At 39.4% G+C, this 19,173-nt stretch overlaps 1 protein-coding gene across 3 annotated transcripts in view; it reads left to right on the forward strand.

Moving 5' to 3' along the window:
* The window catches only part of LOC103358117 (putative homeodomain transcription factor 2), a 56,551-nt gene that overhangs the window by 14,978 nt on the left and 22,400 nt on the right, over window positions 1–19,173 (forward strand). For all 3 annotated transcript variants that reach the window (XM_008282949.1, XM_008282951.1, XM_008282950.1), the window contains exon 3: window positions 5,163–5,243. In XM_008282949.1, coding sequence (XP_008281171.1) covers window positions 5,199–5,243 — 45 coding nt within the window. In that variant the 5' untranslated portion in view covers window positions 5,163–5,198. The remainder of the gene's footprint in view (window positions 1–5,162; window positions 5,244–19,173) is intronic.

The following is a 19,173-nucleotide window of genomic DNA, read 5'->3' on the forward strand; positions in this document are numbered from 1 at the left end:
CAACCTGCAAAACTTGCACAAGAAGCACAGCCATGACCACAATCAGAAAATTGGGTACTTTCCAAATGGGTTAATGTAACAGCTAGCAGCTAACTTTGGAGGCAGCCACAGATTAACCCAAAATGATTCCTGGAAAACGATGACTAATAATGCTGTAAGATATGGGACTCGGTGAGCAATGAAAGTGACAGAACAGAGAAAGATTAACAAAACAGAAGAACAGCAGCCCTGACTATTTCATCTCAGTCGTTCAGTTTCACAGCAAATAGAGGAGAGCATCATAGCATCACTCTTACATTTTCACTCCTATTTCACTGCTGTTCTATTGTACATATTCAACAGCAATAATCTTTATTAATGTAGTAACCTAACTATGAACTAAAGTTTCCCTGCTATTGCATGCTGTCAGTATCCATCCATCCGCTTAATCCTCACTAGGGTCGCGGGGTCTATCCCAGCTGACTTAGGGTGAAGGCAGGAGACACCCTGGACAGGTCACCAGTCTATCACAGGGCCACACTTAGAGACAGACAACCAAGCACACTCACATTCACACCTGCGGACAATTTAGAATCACCAGTTAACCTCAACATGTTTCTGGACTGTGAGAGGAAGCTGGAGAACCTGGAGAGAACATGCAAACTCCATGCAGAAAGATCCCGGGTGTCCTCACCGGGACGCGAACTGGCGACCTTCTAGCTGCGAGGCAACGGTGCTAACCACTGCTCCACCTTGCAGTCCATGCTGTCAATATAAAACATTTTTAATGTATATTTGCCATTGGTCTTTCTTGATTTCTTGATATTATGCATGCTTGCAGTAAACATTTTTTTCCTCTCAAAAAAAAATGTACAAGCTCTGTAACACAAAAAAGGAAGCTAAGGCTTATTTTTGCCCCCTCTTCTCGCTGCCATTTTTGGATTGGTTACCCCTTTTTAAAAGTGTTACTTCCTCTTCATGTACACGTTTTTGTTCATTTGAACCTGCACGAACATTGATTTTGAGTGGTTGGTTGTTCTCTTGGAGCCACATTGTCATTGAAGGAACTCTTTATGTTGCATCAAAACAGGAAACAAACAATTCACAGGTTCTGATCAAGATTGGTCCCTGGTGCAGTGGTTAACAAAAATGTTTAAAGAACAGCTGGTACAACGGTACCCTTGGGTGTTCAAGGCTCGCTGATGCACATGTGGAGGAACGTGAAACAATACAAGACGGTGGTCTGGTCTGTTGAATCGTACCATGTTGATGGTCGAGTGTTTACTTGGGGAAGAAATGGCAGCAGGATGCACTATGAGTAGAGGGAAAACCAGCACTATGATACACAGTGAGAGATGATGGGGGAGGAGTGATGATCGTAATCATAGACAACAGCAAGTAAGAGACTTTCTTCCTGTTGCTAAAAATGACTTTTGCCTTCTGGGGCAGAAGTGCACACACACACACACACACACACACACTTGCACTTTGCGATGCATATGAAGCCACATCTCTGCAACTTTACGGGCAGCATACATGCAGCATTTAGAGGTATAGGAACTGTTCTGTCAGACTCTTGTGTTAGTCAGCTGGTGGTTTGCACTGCTGTGGTTGAAACAGTTCACACTTGGCTGGAGTAGAACATTTTCTCTCCTTCCTGCTTTTGAACTTCACATTCTCACATTCTTAACACACTGGTCTTGGAGTGGCTCCACCACGACTTTGAACATAAGGACTTTGACACTCACACTCGCACTAATACTTGTCTGAAGTGGTGACTTTATCACTCATAAGCAGTGTGTGTTGTGGTTTGGTAGGTGGCAGATAAGCTATGGAGCTGTCAAACACTCCAGTGCTATGATCTCTCACATGCAATTCTTTAAATAAATTGTGCCATAACCAGCAGATGGTCACAGAACTGGCTCTGAACTGAATTAGTCTGGGACTGACTGTCCTGCTGACTGAGGCTGGGAGCACAGACAAGCCTTCACATGCAAAACAGGATTTCTTCAGTTGGCTAATTAAAACTAGCTGTTCAGCCTTGAGTGGAAGGCTTGAGAGTAAAAGCAGGAATAGTTAAGAGGATGCAGAGGAAACAGCAGACTTCATTAAGACTTCTCCAAAAAACAAAAACCTCCATATGTTTTCAGTAATATTTCATTGGGTTAATATATTCCTGGACTTAAACTAATGAAGCCAAAGAGAAAAACGGAAAGCTCCTGCTGCCCTCTGAGTCAGCCTGGCAGCACTGCTGCCCTCCATCCATCCCTCCCACTCACACAGCAGGACAACGCTGCTCTTATGTAACAGAGAAACAGAAAAGAGATACAAAGAGACTGAAAGACGGAGGAGGAAGGAAGAGAGGCTGAGACGAGAGAAGAGGGAAGCAGAGCGGCTAACCACCAAGCTTCCATGTTTTCCACTTTACCGCTTCCTATTAACCACGTCGTCTTCTCCTCATCCTCCCTTCCACCTCAACTTTTCTTGAAGTCATTTACTCCTAATTAACAGCCATCATTAAATAAATTACACACTATGTAATTCCAAATATGCAGTCAGTGTCAAAACAAAGAAATGCATGTTGTTGGGGTTAAGATGGAATAATGTTTTTAAGAAAACAATCTTGTGCAGTAGCATCAGGGAGATGCTGTTGTCTTGTGCGATTGCACCTTTTTCTTATCCTCATGTCAAATGACTTTGAAGCTCAGGCTTATTGAAGTGGGTCCAGCACAACTCTCTCTGCTTTAACTACAACAAACAAGCTCCCATCTTGTCCATCACTCCAAGATCCTGTTTCAAAGACAACTTACTGTAATGACACACTCACTGTAACACTGACATACTGGAATACTCATGGTTGCATGTTAGCTCTGGGTCACTGATGGGAAACGTACAGGATATAGAGCTAACATGCAACCATGAGTATTCCAGTTTATTATGGAGGTGTTTGGCCTTAAACATCAGCATGAATCCTGTTGACCTTAACAGGACCATAAACTTAATGCAGTCTGATTGAGTCAAGGGCACAAGTTGAAATTTTATGGAGTATCTTTGAATGCGACATGATTTGCCTTTTTTCCTGTTTTCTTATGTTTTCCAGGCTAAAAAGTTCATTATGCAAAAATAATCAACAGATAAACTGATAGTGGTTGTAGCCTCATTAGGAAATAACTTGAGGCCTATTGTTAAAAAAAAGTTAACAAATAATTCTGAATATCTTTGTCAAATTTTCTTGAACCATGCCATAGTGGAGCTTTCCATTCTTTGTCGAGCCTTTCTCAGTTCTCCTTCTATGGTAGCAGCATATTGTTGTTTCACACTTAGCGATGGCTCATGAGAGCTTGTGGTGAAAGCATATGAGTCAGAAAAACAAGAAAACCGATCTATTGAATGTTGTTTCTGTCACATTGTTCAATTTGATTAGTTATTTTGCTCCTGTCACTGTGGGCTTACATTTCACTGCAGTATAACATTTTGCACCTCTGTGGAATCAGCACTATCATGGTTAGAAGTAGAGAGGACTCCAGAATGTCTTCTGTGCAGTGTAATGAAGCTGTAATGGTATAAATAATCAAAAACTGCAAAACTAAAATTCAGTTTCTTCATTTCTTGTTTCTTCTTGTGCAGCATTTTTCCAAGTGACTAAGGGTGTTAGAAATACTGTGGAAAAAGGCAACTCTACTAAACTATAGCTATTGTACTAACATTTGTATTTAGTTTCCATTCTTGTATCTGCTGTGTTTAACCACAGCCTGCAGTTCAGCTCAGTTCATCCAAAAAGCGTCAGTGTTTTTGTGATGTGGCTGCTGGTCAAGTCACAGATGGCTTCATGGTTACACTGAGGTGCACAGAATTTAAAAAAAAAAATTTTTTAACAGATTTTATCATGCAAACAGTTTATTTTGGTAAATTTCTGGATTAGAAATGTTGAATAAAAGGGATTTTGTGTCACGATTTTAAGCCCAGACTTGGTTATGATTTCTAACGTAATGGCACGACACTAATAAGCAGTTCAAGGATTAAATTTCAAAATCCAGTGACTCTGTTTTTATAGTTTGTGGCTCTGATAAACGGTGGAATTTTCTTTTTTTTTTTTTTTTTATGCAGACATTTGTCTAAACTGCAGCTTTTTCATGTTTGTTTTTGTGCAGACTAAACAAATAAGTGCATCGGTTCGCTTCACAGGTCCTGATAGATGAATTTTATTACCGCCAGACAGAGCTAGGAGAATTGTTTTACCCTGTTACTGGTCTTTATGTGAAGCTAAGTGTCAACTGACTCATTTCTGCACAGAGGTCGCACATGCACCTGTTACAAAAACATAAATTTACCTCAAGACACAGCTAATGCACTTTGGCTTTGTTGCTGAGAGCAGTGTGTGCGTGGGTGGGGTTCAGGTGTTACAATGAAGTGTTCGGTAACAGAGTGTCTCATCTGCCTGAACTGTTCATGAGCCTTTCTTTCCGATCACAAATACAACCAAACCACTGCAAGTGATTTGGCACATTTCCTCAAATCAGATCCAGGAGAATTTGTTGTCAGTGTTTAAATGTGAGTGTTAGAATATGAGTCAGTGGGATCAAGCAGCTTTAACCACAATGGTTGGAGTAATACTTCTAGACTGTCTTTAAGGAAGACTGTGTTTGTTTATGTTGTCAGATGGGCGTCAAGGGAGACCACATGGAAAAGCAATTAGCCTCATTACTAATGTGTGTGTGAATCAGTGTTTGCGTGTCTTTTTGTGTTTGTTTGGGTGGATTTTTGGTCCAGCTCATCATAGTTAAGACGTCTCTATATTGCAGTGACATTTTTGCTGCTCCTCACCACTTTGAAGGCTAGAATTAGGTTTAAGTTGGGGTTAGTGCAAGAGGAGTCCATTCAGTATCCATTACATTACATCACAGATCTTTCTTAAAAAGACAGAAACACTTCAGTGGCATGTTCTCCACAGGACTGGAGAAACAGATGTGTGTGCATGAGTTTGTATCTCCTCCCACTGGCCTTCGTCAGTTGTCAAGACACACCTGCCGACTAGGTATAGACCTCAGTCCTCCCTCTCTCTCCTCTCGTCAGTTGTCAAGACACACCTGCCGACTAGGTATAGACCTCAGTCCTCCCTCTCTCTCCTCATTACTCCGTCACTCACGCTGCTCTCTCTTCTCTCCCTCGCTCTGTGTTTTCAGTCTAAGATGCCCTAGGCGGGGAGAAGAGAAATGTAAATGGCTTCCAAAGTAAAAGATGCTGTGGTGTGGTACCAGAAAAAGGTAAGACACTGTACTTTTTTTTCTCTTGCATGCTGGTGTGCACTTGTTTTGTTTCACAGAAAGAGAAAGTCAGACTGTGGTCGTGCACTTGTTGTGCAAGCATATGCTGCAAAGAAGACAACTGAATTTAAAGAGAGGACATGACATTGGAGGTTACTGTGCTGCTACATTTTGACTTGTCATTGCCTGCTTTGAGAGCAACTATTGAGCTTTACTTTATGTTGAATTTTTGGTTGGTCATTTTATACACTGGTAAAAATGGAGTTATTGTAATTGCTGCACTCTTTTTCTTTAAAAAATACCTTTTAGTCTCGATGACTTGATGTCCGCTTATAAATTCCTTTTGAAAACCTAATTCTATATTTAAAAATGATTTCATTGGGTCATCTTTTGTATGCTTAGTGCATGTTATGTATCATACTTCCTTAATGTTTGTATTCTAGTTTGTTTTGCTTTTGTTTTGCTTTTCCTACTATGCTGCTCTTGCTGTTGTTTATTTCTTCCTTTCACTCGTGCAGCATGTTGTGACCTTGTAAAGAAAGGTGTTATGTAAATAAAGATGATTATTTAGGGATGTATGATATTGGATTTCTGCCGATATCTAATATGCTGTTATCTTCCAACTCATCATGACTGATTACTGTTACCAAAGTATGCACATGTTTCTTCCACCTAATTACAGAGAGCATCAAGTTTTTCCTGTAGTGGAATTTATATATTGTTTCTCTCATTCTTATCATGATGGCAAAATAAAATGTTTTTCAAATGTACACGTAACATTTCCATGAAACAAACTCGCAGGTAAAACATGCCACATATATATTTTTTATGTAGCATTTTCAAACAACTGTGAACTTGGATCTTGACAGCCCCTCAGTGCTCGTTTTGGACTGATGCTGATATTTTGTCGGCAGATACAGATAATTCTTATTCTTTTGCCACTTAAAGTCGAACAAGTTCAAAAGACCTCATAACCAAAAAAATATTTTTGTGTTCTGCACATTCTGTAATTACACACCGTAGTCCTACCAATACTGGATTTTTCACTCCAACATGTGTATTTGAGGGTTTGAAACAATCAGATGGGATGCTATATTGTAAGAAATGCAACTACAGTGTTTGAAAGTTTCATAATACAGTTATATATTATATATTACAGCTGAAAAATTCTCTAAGTCAGAATAGATTCTTTTTTATTTTCCTGCCTTTTTGTTACTTGTTTCCTAGCTTACAAATGAACATATACACAGTAAGCGATTATTGTTCTACCTCTGTAGCACAGCTGAAATATTGGTTCATTTCCCTTCCTTAAAACCGAAACTTAAGATAGAGTTACAAAGCATTCTGATATTAGAGCGGGCAGACTCTTTCTGATACACCAGTATCTTTTGGTGACCTCCTCACTGCTGTCAGTGGCAGCAACATGCTCGAGCTGTTCTGCACAGTCTCCAACCAAGCTGGTGTTGTGTGTCCTGTTGTTCCATAGTCTCAGATATCAGATCCTCTGCTGGACTCCAGCGCTGCTCTCCCTGCAGCTCTCAGCTTACACACTCATCTGCCTGCTCTGCCCTTGCAAACCCGTCCGTCCGTCTGTCGATACGGCCTCGTCTGCCTGTCCTCCGCTTCCTCTAAAGTCACTCTCTGTTTATCTGTCTCCTTTGTCTTTCATCTCTGCGTCTCTCTGATCTCCCGCTTGCACATGCAGATGTCAATATTAGCTTTCATTGGAATCAAATCCGGCGGCTCAGCGGTGCAGTGGTTAGAACTGTCGCCTCACAGCAGGAAGGTTCTGGGTTTGAATCTGCTGGTCGGTTGGGGTCTTTCTGTGGGAAGTTGGCATGTTCTCTCTCACCTGTTCTGCCAGATGCATCAACCTCCTCTCACAGTCCAATAACATGCATTAGGGGTTGTTGGTTATTTTAAATGACCTGTAGGTGTGAGCGTGCATGGTTATGTGTCTCTTTGTGCTAACCCTGTGATGGACTGGTGACCTGTCCAGGGTGTACCAATTCTCTCACCTGATCTCAGCTGAGTTAAACTCCACCCGTCTGTGACTCTCCTCAGTGAAAAGTAGGCGCAGCTAATGGATCGAATCATAATCACACCGAACGTGACTCATATCAAACTTTGACTAAAGCTGTAAACGCCGGTGTGTGTGCAAGACAAACTACTATTATCAGTGGAAATTGAAGCTTTTACCAGCTTTAATTGTTTATTTTAATTCTTAAATCTAATTGCAGGGAACGTTAAAAATGACTTAAGTCTTCACATAGGTGTTTTTAAAGCTACTCATCTGCAGGATTAATCTAAGCAGCAGGATTAGAAACGGTTTCCTTTAGATCAAGATTAACCTTGATAGTTTTTTCTGGTATTGTTGCCATACTGACTGTGTGTTTGTGTGTTTTGTGTGTTAAGTTAAGCTTGTCTGGGCAGAGGCACACCAGTGACGACAACTACTGAGTCATGAATGAATAAAAAGTTTTTAAGAGCGATCACACCCTCGGGGCTCCTTTATCTCTGATCAGTGAAGGATTTCTCTTTTTTTTATTATTTTGTCTCTGAACATCTGAACGTAAACAGATAAAGCATAAAAAATCTGGTTTGTAGCTTTTCTCCCAGACATCATGACCAGGTTTTTGCTGTCTGAGTCACAGGGGCAGGGCGATTTTACTCATCTGCATCACTTTAAATCTCTTAATTGTTCCTGTGATCTGTAATATTGGCCGGTAGCACAGCAGACTGACAAACCTGGAAAGGCAAAGATGGGTCTATTTCGCCTTCTTTCTTGTTCGGCAGTGGCTATACCAACAATACAAGAGAGCGTCATAAATACTGGCATTAAGTAAACACCTGAAATGGTGCCAAATAATCAAACACTGCCCTCAGGAGAGTATTTTAACTGTGTTTATTTTAAGTGTGTGGCTCCTGACAGGCCTCACATGATGGAAAAATGTGTTTGAAGCTTAGGCTTATATGAGCACTGGTGTATTTTTGATAAGGATGTTGCTCAGGTCATTTTGTAGGTGATGTTATTGTAATGGAGCCAGAGTCTCCTGATCATCTATTTATAGGCTGGGTTCAAAGAAATGACCTAAGCACATATTTTCACGCCTAACCTCTGGTGGTTTTCAGAGAGGTTTAATTGTACTTGGAGAGGTTTTGAGATGCTGTTTGTTTGTGCTGTTCAGACAATAAGCCATTTACAAAAAGTGTTCAAAGTTTTATGGGAGGGATGGTAGTTTCCTGGTTGGTTGGTTGATATCGATCTTATTCGGCCAAACTCTCAAAGGTTGGACAATTGCTAGTGTTAATTACAAAAGTAGAAAAGTGTTTCATCGATAACCTTGCAGGAAGGAGGAACAGACAACCTGTGGACATCCCCACATTTTCACAATTTGAGTTCACCCAAACTAATAGTGGCTGCTTTAACTTCTTTAATGTTTACTGAACATTTGCTCCAAACTAATGGACAAGAAGCTGTTGGTGTGGCTGCATTTTGTTAAAACGTATCCTCAAAAAGTCGAGTGTAAACTTTGGTTGCTGCAGTTTTATAGCTCAACAGCAAACATCGTAGATCATCACAAGCTCCTAAAATATCTTATATTCCTCAACAGTTCTTGTACTGAGATAATAAGTTTGATATAGTTCTATGATTGGAAATCATATGAATGTGGGCAGATGTATGCTGCTCTGATGTGACTCTTGTTACCATTCAGTATTACATAACCAAGTTAAAATGGTTGAATGTGCTGCATATACTCGCTTTTTATGCTGATTTATAATTTATTTAGGCTAACAAGGGAGGCAAGCTGAGTGCACTCAGTCCACTGTGGCCCATTTAGTTCATCTAGAGATAATATACTGATTTTTGTTTTCTCTGCAACCAGTCACTCGGTTGAAGACTCGGTATGATTTCAATCAACCAAGATTTTCTTTGGTTTGCATCAGCCCTGGTCAGTTTTCATTAGAGCTACTTTCTACCAAAGAGAAAGTTGTTGTGAAGACTGGATTGCTCATACAAAGTACCCAGCAGACAGTTTCTGTAAAGACACATTGCTGCTAAATTATTTAAACGTGTTCGTCTTTTAATGTTGCGAGCTCCGTAAACCAAATTACTTTCAACCAAAGCTATTGTAAAAGTTCAAATTCATGCCTGCTATACGTATTACTCACTATTTGCATTTTCCTGTTGAGTTTTAAATGTGTGAAACTCAAATAAATGTCTAAATACATCAAAGGAACAGAACTGCTTTGGTTAGAAGAGAACATTTCATAGCAGTAATACAAGATAAGCTGCACAGATGAAAAGTCCGGTCACAGTTAATGTGGCGCAACAAAGCTGAGCTCTGCAGAGGACTTACACTTACAACCTGTTAACTCCAGGAAGTCACAGGTTGGAGCGAAACGTCCAAACTTTCAAACTGATGCTGACATCTCCGGCTTCTCCACCCCTCAGGCTGTGGTCTGCATGAGTCACAGTATATTTCTGACTATGCTATGTCTGGAGGCACACTGCAAATAGACTCAGTGCTGTGTTTGTGTGGAGGCCGCCTTTTTCTCACCACAGTTCTACGCCAAGCCCATATCCCAGTGAAGGCGCATGCAGCCATGAAGTCTGTATCTGCTGCCTGCCAGACAGACTTACTTTTGATGTCTAACAGTGTTTGCTGTTGCCAAAGAGGAAGCAGTTTGCAGTGCAGATTATTCAGCTTTGTGAGCATTTTGTCATTAAATGTGCCCTGTTGTTGACATATGAGCTTAAAAAGTAGTAAATCAGCTTATTTCTGTCATGCTAACTTTAAGATGTCAGTTTATATTTATGGTATTTGTGGGTGAGATTTGTGTATCTGTATGCATTTTTCTTCCGATTCACATATTGGAAAACTCTTCCAAAGAACGCAAATATCAAAAGCTACCAGACAAAGAATTAAATAGTCTCCTCTTTCATGCAAACACTGTCTCCCAAATCTGCACGTCTGGCCAATTAGTAAGAAAACAAACAGGATGACTCTCAATCTTTTAATCTAGTCTTAAAATTCTTGTTAATAAAAATGTCTCCATGAATGTATGAACATTTCCTGTAAAACAAGCTGATTTACAGCTAGACAGTTTGCTGAACAGTCACTTGATCGACACTGCTTTGAAACAATGCAACCATTGCTAGAAGTAGAGAGAACTCAAAGATGCTGTTTGTTTAGTCTAACAGTTGCAATGCAATTAATCATAAAAAAAAAGAAGGAAAAAAAACTGAAGTTGAGTTCCTTGAAATATGCATGATGCAAATAAAACAAACAAACATGGAATCAACATGTTCAACATTTTTCCAAGTGTCCTCATGTGCTTCGAATACTGGAAATGCTACAGATATTTTGCTACTTACACTTTTAATTCCTGTCCACATGTCTCATATCTGCTTTGTGCAAACACAGCCTGCAGTTCAGCCAAGTAGTGACAAAAATATAAGGACTTTTTAAATAAACTGGCCTGAAGTATGGATAAAATTAAAATGTAAGCACAAAAATATCCATTATATATATATAGCCAACATTCTCTTTCAGATGTTGATAACACCAGGGGGCACTTGCAAAGATGTTGTACCTTTATATAAGTCACTTGGACCTGAACTAGACTCCAAACAACTGCTGATGTTGCATATTGGTGTTGCATGTTTAAATAAACCATATAAACGTTACAAGGTGATGACATCTCTGTGTTGTGTTCGAACGTTGTAGCATCCCTAATGGGGCCAACGCAGGTTTAGACTTTCAGTGTTGAAACAATTAGTTCATTCATCAGTTGATAGAAAATTATCTGCCAATCATTTTGAAAATTAAACTTTTATTTACAGTTTGAGCTTTCTAAAATTGGGATGTGCTGCCTTTCTCAGTTTTCTATCTTTGTAAATGCACTCATCTTTGTTTCTAGACTGTTGATCACACAAAACAAGCAAAGTGAATGTGTCACCTTGAGCTTTGGAAACTTGTAGTAGATTTTTTTTTTTTTCCAGCAGCAGCTCCATGAACTAAACAATTAATTAACTGTAAAAATAACCAGAAATCGACCGCTCTTCCTGAGTCTTTTTAACATTGTGCTGTTACCAAAATGTGGCTCATAGGAGTCAAAAAGGGGTTTCAGATATTTACAAGTTCATTTTGTATCATTACCTTAAAAACCTATCGAACTCTGTCAACTTCTTTACTTCTGTATTAAATCTACATACAGTCAAACAAATACAAAATATTTCCCTACTGTAAATCCATGTTATGTCTCTATGTAAACTATTCATCTGGCTTTTCCTGCTTCCCTTTACTTTGAAAGCCTCCCTGCACTGTGAACTGGCTGTGATGGAAAATCCCTCACCGGGTTGCTGGAATCACATATTTAAACTCGCCTGTCTAGGTGTGGTCAGCGTCGACACGCTGATTAACCACCGATGTGTCTAAATGGCTGCACACACAGAGTGGGTAAATACAAGGATGCTTTCAGTTCAGCATGTGTGCAACAGGTGGAACATTTTCAAAGACTGAATGAATGCATAGATGAATAAACGCATGAAGACGTTTGCTCTTGAAACCCAGAAACACTTTGGAATTCATGGGCTAATCTAGAAATAGGGCAGCAACAAATACACACTCTTTAATGAATCAATTTAAAAATCCATCAGTGTTTTTTGTAGTGTCCAAACAATATAGAACAATGTCTTCAAATCCAACTATGACTCAACCTACTCTAATTTAAAACATGACTATACAGAAGATGAATCAACAACACTAGCAATTATTTCCTAAAAAAACACAACCACATGCTAAAGTTCTCTCAGTTAACTGCCTCTTAATAAGTGAGAGATTTTCACAGTTTTCAAGAGAAATCAGTAAAACGTGTGAACAAACACATAAACCAGTGAAAGAATCAGTGACTGGAGAAACGAGCAGAGGAAATGTGGGTCAGACAGCTGGTTGTGGCGTGCAGATTAACCCCTCTGGTGTGTTTTCACGTGTGGCCATGGTAACTCCCAGAAGGAGGCGTTTCTGTAGAGTGTATGTAAGGTTTATTTTCAGCTCAGACAGGTGTGTGTGTGTGAGTGTGTGTGTGTCAGATGGGAACATTTACAAAGAGCGATAGATTCATGGAAAGACATTTCAGTTGTCGTGTTTTAGATCGTGCTGCCATGATTACACAGTTTTAGTTGTCACACAAATAATTGCGATTTAATTGTATTTCTGTTTACTTTATGCCTCTTTTAGTTTTATATTACTAGCATTAGTGTTTAGTGCTGTTTTATTGCTGCTAATCCCACAAATTGTCTTGTTGTTAGGCTCTCCTTTTTCATTTGGCTGAACAGTACAAAAAATACAGTGCTGTGATGTTTGACTTTGTAATGAGTGCATGTTAGGATATTTACATAATCTAATTAGAGATAATGGATTATTAGTGGCAAATCTTTAAATGAGTCATGTTGAATAAAGTCAATTTTATGAAATGTCACGATTTTAAAGTTTCCTAACTTGATGGCACATCACAGATGAGTAGTTTAAGGACTGTCTGAATGTTCAAACTGATTCTTTTTGTTCTTTTTGTGTCATTTTGGCTTTCTTTTCTCTCTCTCTCTCTTTTTTTTTTTTTTTTTTTAAACAACATGTGTCTCATGAGTTTTGGGGATCAGAGGGTTGATCATGATCATATTATGAATTTGGGTTGCCACAGTTAAACATCACTGACTTTGGTATCAACTCATGGAAAACATCCTGTGTAGATAAAATCACCTGGTTTCCGCTTATATCTGACATTAAAACACCGTATTTCACTCTTTCTAAAGTAGTTCTTGTGAACGCATCTGTCTGACACTAGAGTCTTGTCTGTGCACTGCCTAGTTTGCATCTACCGCTGCCTATATCAGTAAATAAATAAGTAGATGTTCAGCAAGTGACCCATTTTGGATACGGTTTTATTTATATTTTGCCTTTTAGCAGATGCAGTTAAATGTGAAAGTGCAATAAAAATCCCTAAAATCAAGGAACAATCATGATCTCAGTATTAACAAAAATAATCATGATTATCGTTGTGGCTGTCGTCGTGCTGCCCTTAACTCCTGAGGGAAATATGAGGTCTCTGTCTGCTAAATGCTACTCATTAACTTTGATTGTCTGTGCACAGTTTGGTTTTCAGAGCTCTATAACCAAAAACAAAAAGCTGCATACTGTGGTGGAAAACAACGTGATACAAGTGGTGAGACTGAACAACAAATGATAAAGGGCTTGAAAATCAAAGCTGTGAGCTGAAAGATAATAAAGGGCTTCGTACAGATGAGGGGAGCTGCAGAGCTGGCGATAATTCTCTGCAGGTTCATTACGATGAGCTACACCTTTCACATTACATAGTCCTTTGATCTGTGGGTAATATGAAAATATTGATGAGAGCAGATTTAATGTCAAGCGGTTAAAGCGGAGGGCGCGAGTGTGTGTTTGAAAAGGCAGCGCTCTCCTCCGCCATCTGATGCTCCCATAGCTCGATGTCACTTGAACCTCAAGTAGCCTGTAATAACAGATAACAGATAAATGGCATCGCTGATGAACAATGTAGGTTATTCACAGCTGGCATTTGTGTTAATGCGTTAAACCTCGCACATGCCTGCAGACACACACACTTGAGCAGCTCCCCCGTATCTCTGTAAACCTGTGTGTGGTTAATACCCCTCCATTGCAGAGGCAGTGGTTATATAACTCCCCCACCCCCCCATCTGCCTGGATCGTCCCTCCATCCGTCGTCATGGTGACACCAGCATTGCTGCAGCGGCACACTTGGCCTCGTCATCTTCCCTTCTGGTTCGCTCTCAGCACTTGATTTGCTTGTCAAATCATCAAAGTCTGTGATTTTTCTCGGTGAAAACAGCGTCAATTCTCTTGCCAGTTCGGCCAAGACTAAGAACATGTAACCTCCGAGATGTACTTAAGTGACCTTTTGTGTCATTTAGAATTTATTGGCAGAATAATAACGACAAAACTGATTGACAAACCAACAGAGATCGTGTAATTTAAGCGTCTAGTTACTGAAGAACTAATGGTTACTAAAGAGGAATTGATGAGGTAAACAGATACTGATGTAGGGATCAGTGTGTGTGTGTGTGTGTGTGTGTCAGGATAAGAGGATTTACAGCGCTGTTAATTCCACTCCGTCAGATCTCAGTTACCTCACGACTCCGTGATGTAACAACAATTGTGTGTCTCCTCTTTCCATACCTACTGTCCTCCTCATCCACACCAGCCTTTATCTTTCTGCTCAGTAGTCTGGTCATGTTTGTCCTCTGGCTGTCCTCCACGTGCACTCAAAGCATCCACTCCTATCTCAGGGCGTGTGTGTATTTTTTAATGGATTGAGTGGGGTGGAAAATTAGCCGTCAGTCCAAATGTCTCACGGTAAATCAGTCAGACATTAGATTTTACGCGATCTGGTGCCCAGATAAGGTAGTTGTTCTTTACTGATGGAGCCTCAGGATCCACAGTTGTCTCCAAGTCACCACAATGTAATACAACATTATGATCTGTAGTGTCTCAAACCAGTGTTTAAAGACAATAAATGACAGTTGAGAGCAATAAATCCATCAAAAAAGCAAATTACACAATAGAAACTGCAGGTAATTTGCTATGCCATATTAAAATAGTTTCTAGGCACGTGTAGTACAGTACTTGATGGACCTGTATGTCTTGTGACACTAAGTGTTGAGCCTCTTGTTTTCAGTCCTGAGCTACTGCAGTGTGGATTCTTTCATCTGTGTGTGACGCTGCCATTAATACGTGTTTACAAAAAGGATGTAATAATTTGAATTTTAAAACAGGCTTTTGTCCTCCAACTACTAGGACTGAACGATTGAGGAAAAACAAATAGCTGTGATTTTGCTGACTGATTGATTTGAACCTTTTCAAGACAAAGTTTAGTTCAGTGCTCACTTTTTAACAGATTTAAAATATGCGATGTGATATTTTAACATGAGACACCATCACAAGCTGTCACATAGTGAGGATGGTTCACTATATAACAATCTGTAAAACAATTGTCGTGTCAATTTGTGAAATCATTGGCACGACTGTGTAGTTTGAGAAAAAAACAGCCCCTTAAAGTTTCCCTCTGCTCAAACACAATGAAATAAAATGACGGCATTAGTCTTATTGTTTACTAGCCACACCTTGGAAATCCTAAATGGCAGCCTTTACCATTTGTTGATTGCATGTTTCAAATAGTTTTTTGATTTTAAATTAATTACTTGTTCTGCCCTGTGAGCGACTGAGGTTCTCAAAATGAGTTTGAAAGGCAGAACAGCCAAGAGAAGTGGAAGGAGAGTAATTGTCCTGTATTTATTATGTTTATGATGAATTAAAGGATCATTTCTTTGTGGTTTTAAACATGGTATAGATAGAATAACAAATTAAATTGTGAGGTTTTTAAGTTTTATTTTTAGAGACGCTGCTGCTGCTGCTGTTGTGGAGCTTAATATGAAAAAAAATATATACCATATGGTGATTATTTTAACAGATGCTGCGATATGAATTACAATTTCAGCAGGACCGGTCATTGTTACTTTTGTTTTTCACAAAAAAAAAAAAGATATAAAAATGATGTGATGTGACTTTTGCTGCAGTGTGAATCAAACAAGCAAGTTTCTTGAAATCTGGAGAATGTGATTTTTAGGCCGAGTGTCTCTGTAGCACCACAGTGGTTCATTTGAAATGGTGCGTTGTGACATTTTTAACTTCATCAAAAAATTGCAGTTCCTGCGATTTGGATGTTGCATTTGTCTGTAATTACAAATTTGATATACATTTCGCTGAATTGGTCAGCCGCTCTTTTGATGACATTGTAAAATCTTCTGTAGGAGGCTTTTTTCTCTGATTGGTTCCAGCTACATAAAATGTATTAGTTATAAGTTTGTATCATTGTTTCATTAAAAATTGTACCTGGTTTAAAGTTGTTCTTTGTGTCTTGTAAGCTCATGTGGCCTGGGCATAATATTTAATTATTATCATTATCCTCTAAACAGATTTTTTTCTTGAAAGATCACAGTCCTGACTTGTTTCAGGTTGGCCAAGGTTTCATGGTAGCCCAAGGCCTTTTGTGAATAATACAGTCTTTCTTTGTGCAACTCTTGCTGTTTGGTTTTCTCAACCAGGGCAGCTTCAAAAAATATCCAACCACATGAACAACCTCACAGAACTCAGCTGCTTCCAGAAAAAACAAATCGAGTTATAGATGCTCGTCAACGATGTGCTTTGGGAAATTCTCAGAAAGCTTCAGTCAAATAAGGTTCACTGTGGTTTACTGAGGAAATCAGTAATTATCTGCGTCCTGGTGTGTGACCTGTAGGACAGTGGTGTCATTACAGTCACATGCCAGTGTAGAAATCAGTATTTTAAAGTCGGCATGTTATATGGGACAATGTGACGCACTGTCTGACCCACATCTTAGCCTGGTATCTGGTCGTTGACAGAGGGAGATCAGAGTGCACCGAGTAGGAGGGCAAATACTGAGCATGTTCTTCTGAGATTATGTTTAACATCAAGTTTTTTGGAACTATCAAGAAGTCTGATTGCAGAAATTTTCATTTACCAAAAGATATCTATACAGAGCGATATTGTTTTGCAGACATTTAAAAAAAATAACATTAAAAAAAACCTCAAATTTTCCTTCATCCATATTATTGTTAATGTGCAAATTCCCCAGAAAAACCTTTGATTGAGAGAGAAAGAACAAAAGAATCTCTTTAACCTTCTTTATAGACACTTTCCTTCCATCCTCAGTTCTTAAAATCACCTTCTATTTGCTCTTTTTCTGTCTCTCTCCATATTCTTCCTTCCTCGTCTTTGACCTCTCTCATCCTTTCTTTCCATCCATGTTTAATGAAGCCTCATTAAAGATGCAGAGTTTCCACTGGCGAGCTTGTGGGGCGACCCAGACTCGATGCCTTGGAGGCTCATACGCTCACATGACTACGCTTATCTGCTGCGGTCAGGTCATCAGCTGATTCTCTTATGTCTCTCAAACACACACACAAAAAAAAGCAACTAAATTGTGAATCTTTAGCCTCATTTTTCCCCTTTTACTTTCTACAGACAGAATTTTATCTGCTAACTGTGGATTTAAAAGCAGGACACATAAGAAACTGGCAACCCAGGCTGGGTGAAATTAGCGCAGTATGACCTTGGATTGTGTTCGTTTTGTTCTTTTATAAGTGTTCCCAGGTCAGATGTCTGGAAAAGGTACAAAAATATCTCGTGGTAACAGAAGTCTGCTGTTTTCTTCTGTCCAGCACACTGCTTGCATGTGTTGTCATCATCGACCTCCATAAGTGTGTATCACCCTGATGCACACTCCCTGCAGGTCTATTGATCCTCTGATCCCTGTGACAGTGGCAGGTGGAGCTGCATACATTTCCCCAGAGTCACAACCTCCCCATCTTCACGAGTGTGTGTGACATTGATTAATACTGCGTGCAGGACTAGATCATATTGTCGGGGAGGTTTCTTGTAAAGTGCACTCCAGCTGAACCTGACCTTTTGGACCAGTTTCACAGGTTCTTAACTCCACTTTAGAGAAAGTAAAGAAAAAGAGACAGTGAAAAAAGAGTCATACTGTAGAGACACTGTGTTTGTGTTTGGTGGGTACTTCCTCGGGTGTGATGTATTGAGCAGAAGTGTTGTTTGTATACTCACATCTTTGACTCCACACTGTGCAGTCAAACCTTCTTTAAACTCACTTTTATTGCATTTTGCTAGAGTTGCTCAAAGATGACATATTTCTAAAGCCAATCCTGCACCCCTGTTTACGTGCCAGCAGTCTTCTTTGCTGCTTCTGTTGGCAACCTTGTACCAAGACTTTATCGGTGGAATAAGATAGAATCTCTAGTCGGATGTGACTTGCAACTGCTTTTGAAAGTCTGTCCCTGCTGCACTACCAGTCAACAGAAACTCCACAGTAGACCAGCATTTATAGGCGTGAACTACTGCATCTATCTTGTATTGTCTTTGGTGACCAAGTCTGTTCTGGCACTTCATCTTATCTGTATATTTTTGTGTTTCATTCACATTCATGTATTTAAAAATTGTGGTTTGCTTTTCTAATTTTTGCTATTATTTGGTAGATGCAGTAGAAATGTATACAGGAAGTGTATGAAGGTGTGGGAGTGGTACTGAGGATGTTATGTAGAATGAAAAAATGGTAAACAAATGGCAGAATTTTGAGGCTATGTGTATAAAATGACACATAAGTCTTGAGTTAACTCGGTGTAAACATATAAAACATGTGGCCCAGATGAGGACTTGTAAACAGCTGGTCAAGAATATTTAATACTGTTAAATAATGTGGAATAAAATTACAGTTAACTTAAAGGACATATATCAATACTGCCACTAAAAACTATTTTTCCGTTGATTATTCTGTCGACTGTTTTACTGATTTGTCACTTTATCTAAACAATTGTTTGTGTTCCAAAAAAGCTGCCTGACAAATTCTTTAAGGTTCATTTATTTTTGAGTTTTGAGCTTGATGAGTGTGTTTAGCTGCTGAAAAGACAAAAGTTAGTGAAAAGCTACTAATTAATAGATAACACTGGAGGTGCATCTTCCAGAACTGCACCTGGTTTTTCTTTCAGGTGATGCTCCTGTGTTCTGCCATGAAAACTCTGCAGTGTACAAACCATCTTTTTGTTCTGCGATAACTACTCTCATACTTTTGTAGCACCGGGTCTTTCGAAACTTTTACACTGAACTACGTCAGACTCTGGTACCAACAATGACTGATGTAATGTCTGTGTAGATTCTCAATCATCCACGTCTTGGTAATCCAAAGAGCTTTTTTTAGAGGGCAATTGGATTTTTCTTTGGTTATTGAAGACGTTTCACCTCTGAGGCATCTTCAGCTGTAACTGACTAATGGGGAGTCT

This window comes from Stegastes partitus, unplaced genomic scaffold, assembly GCF_000690725.1.
Source record: "Stegastes partitus isolate 25-593 unplaced genomic scaffold, Stegastes_partitus-1.0.2 Scaffold290, whole genome shotgun sequence".
NCBI lineage: Eukaryota > Metazoa > Chordata > Actinopteri > Pomacentridae > Stegastes > Stegastes partitus.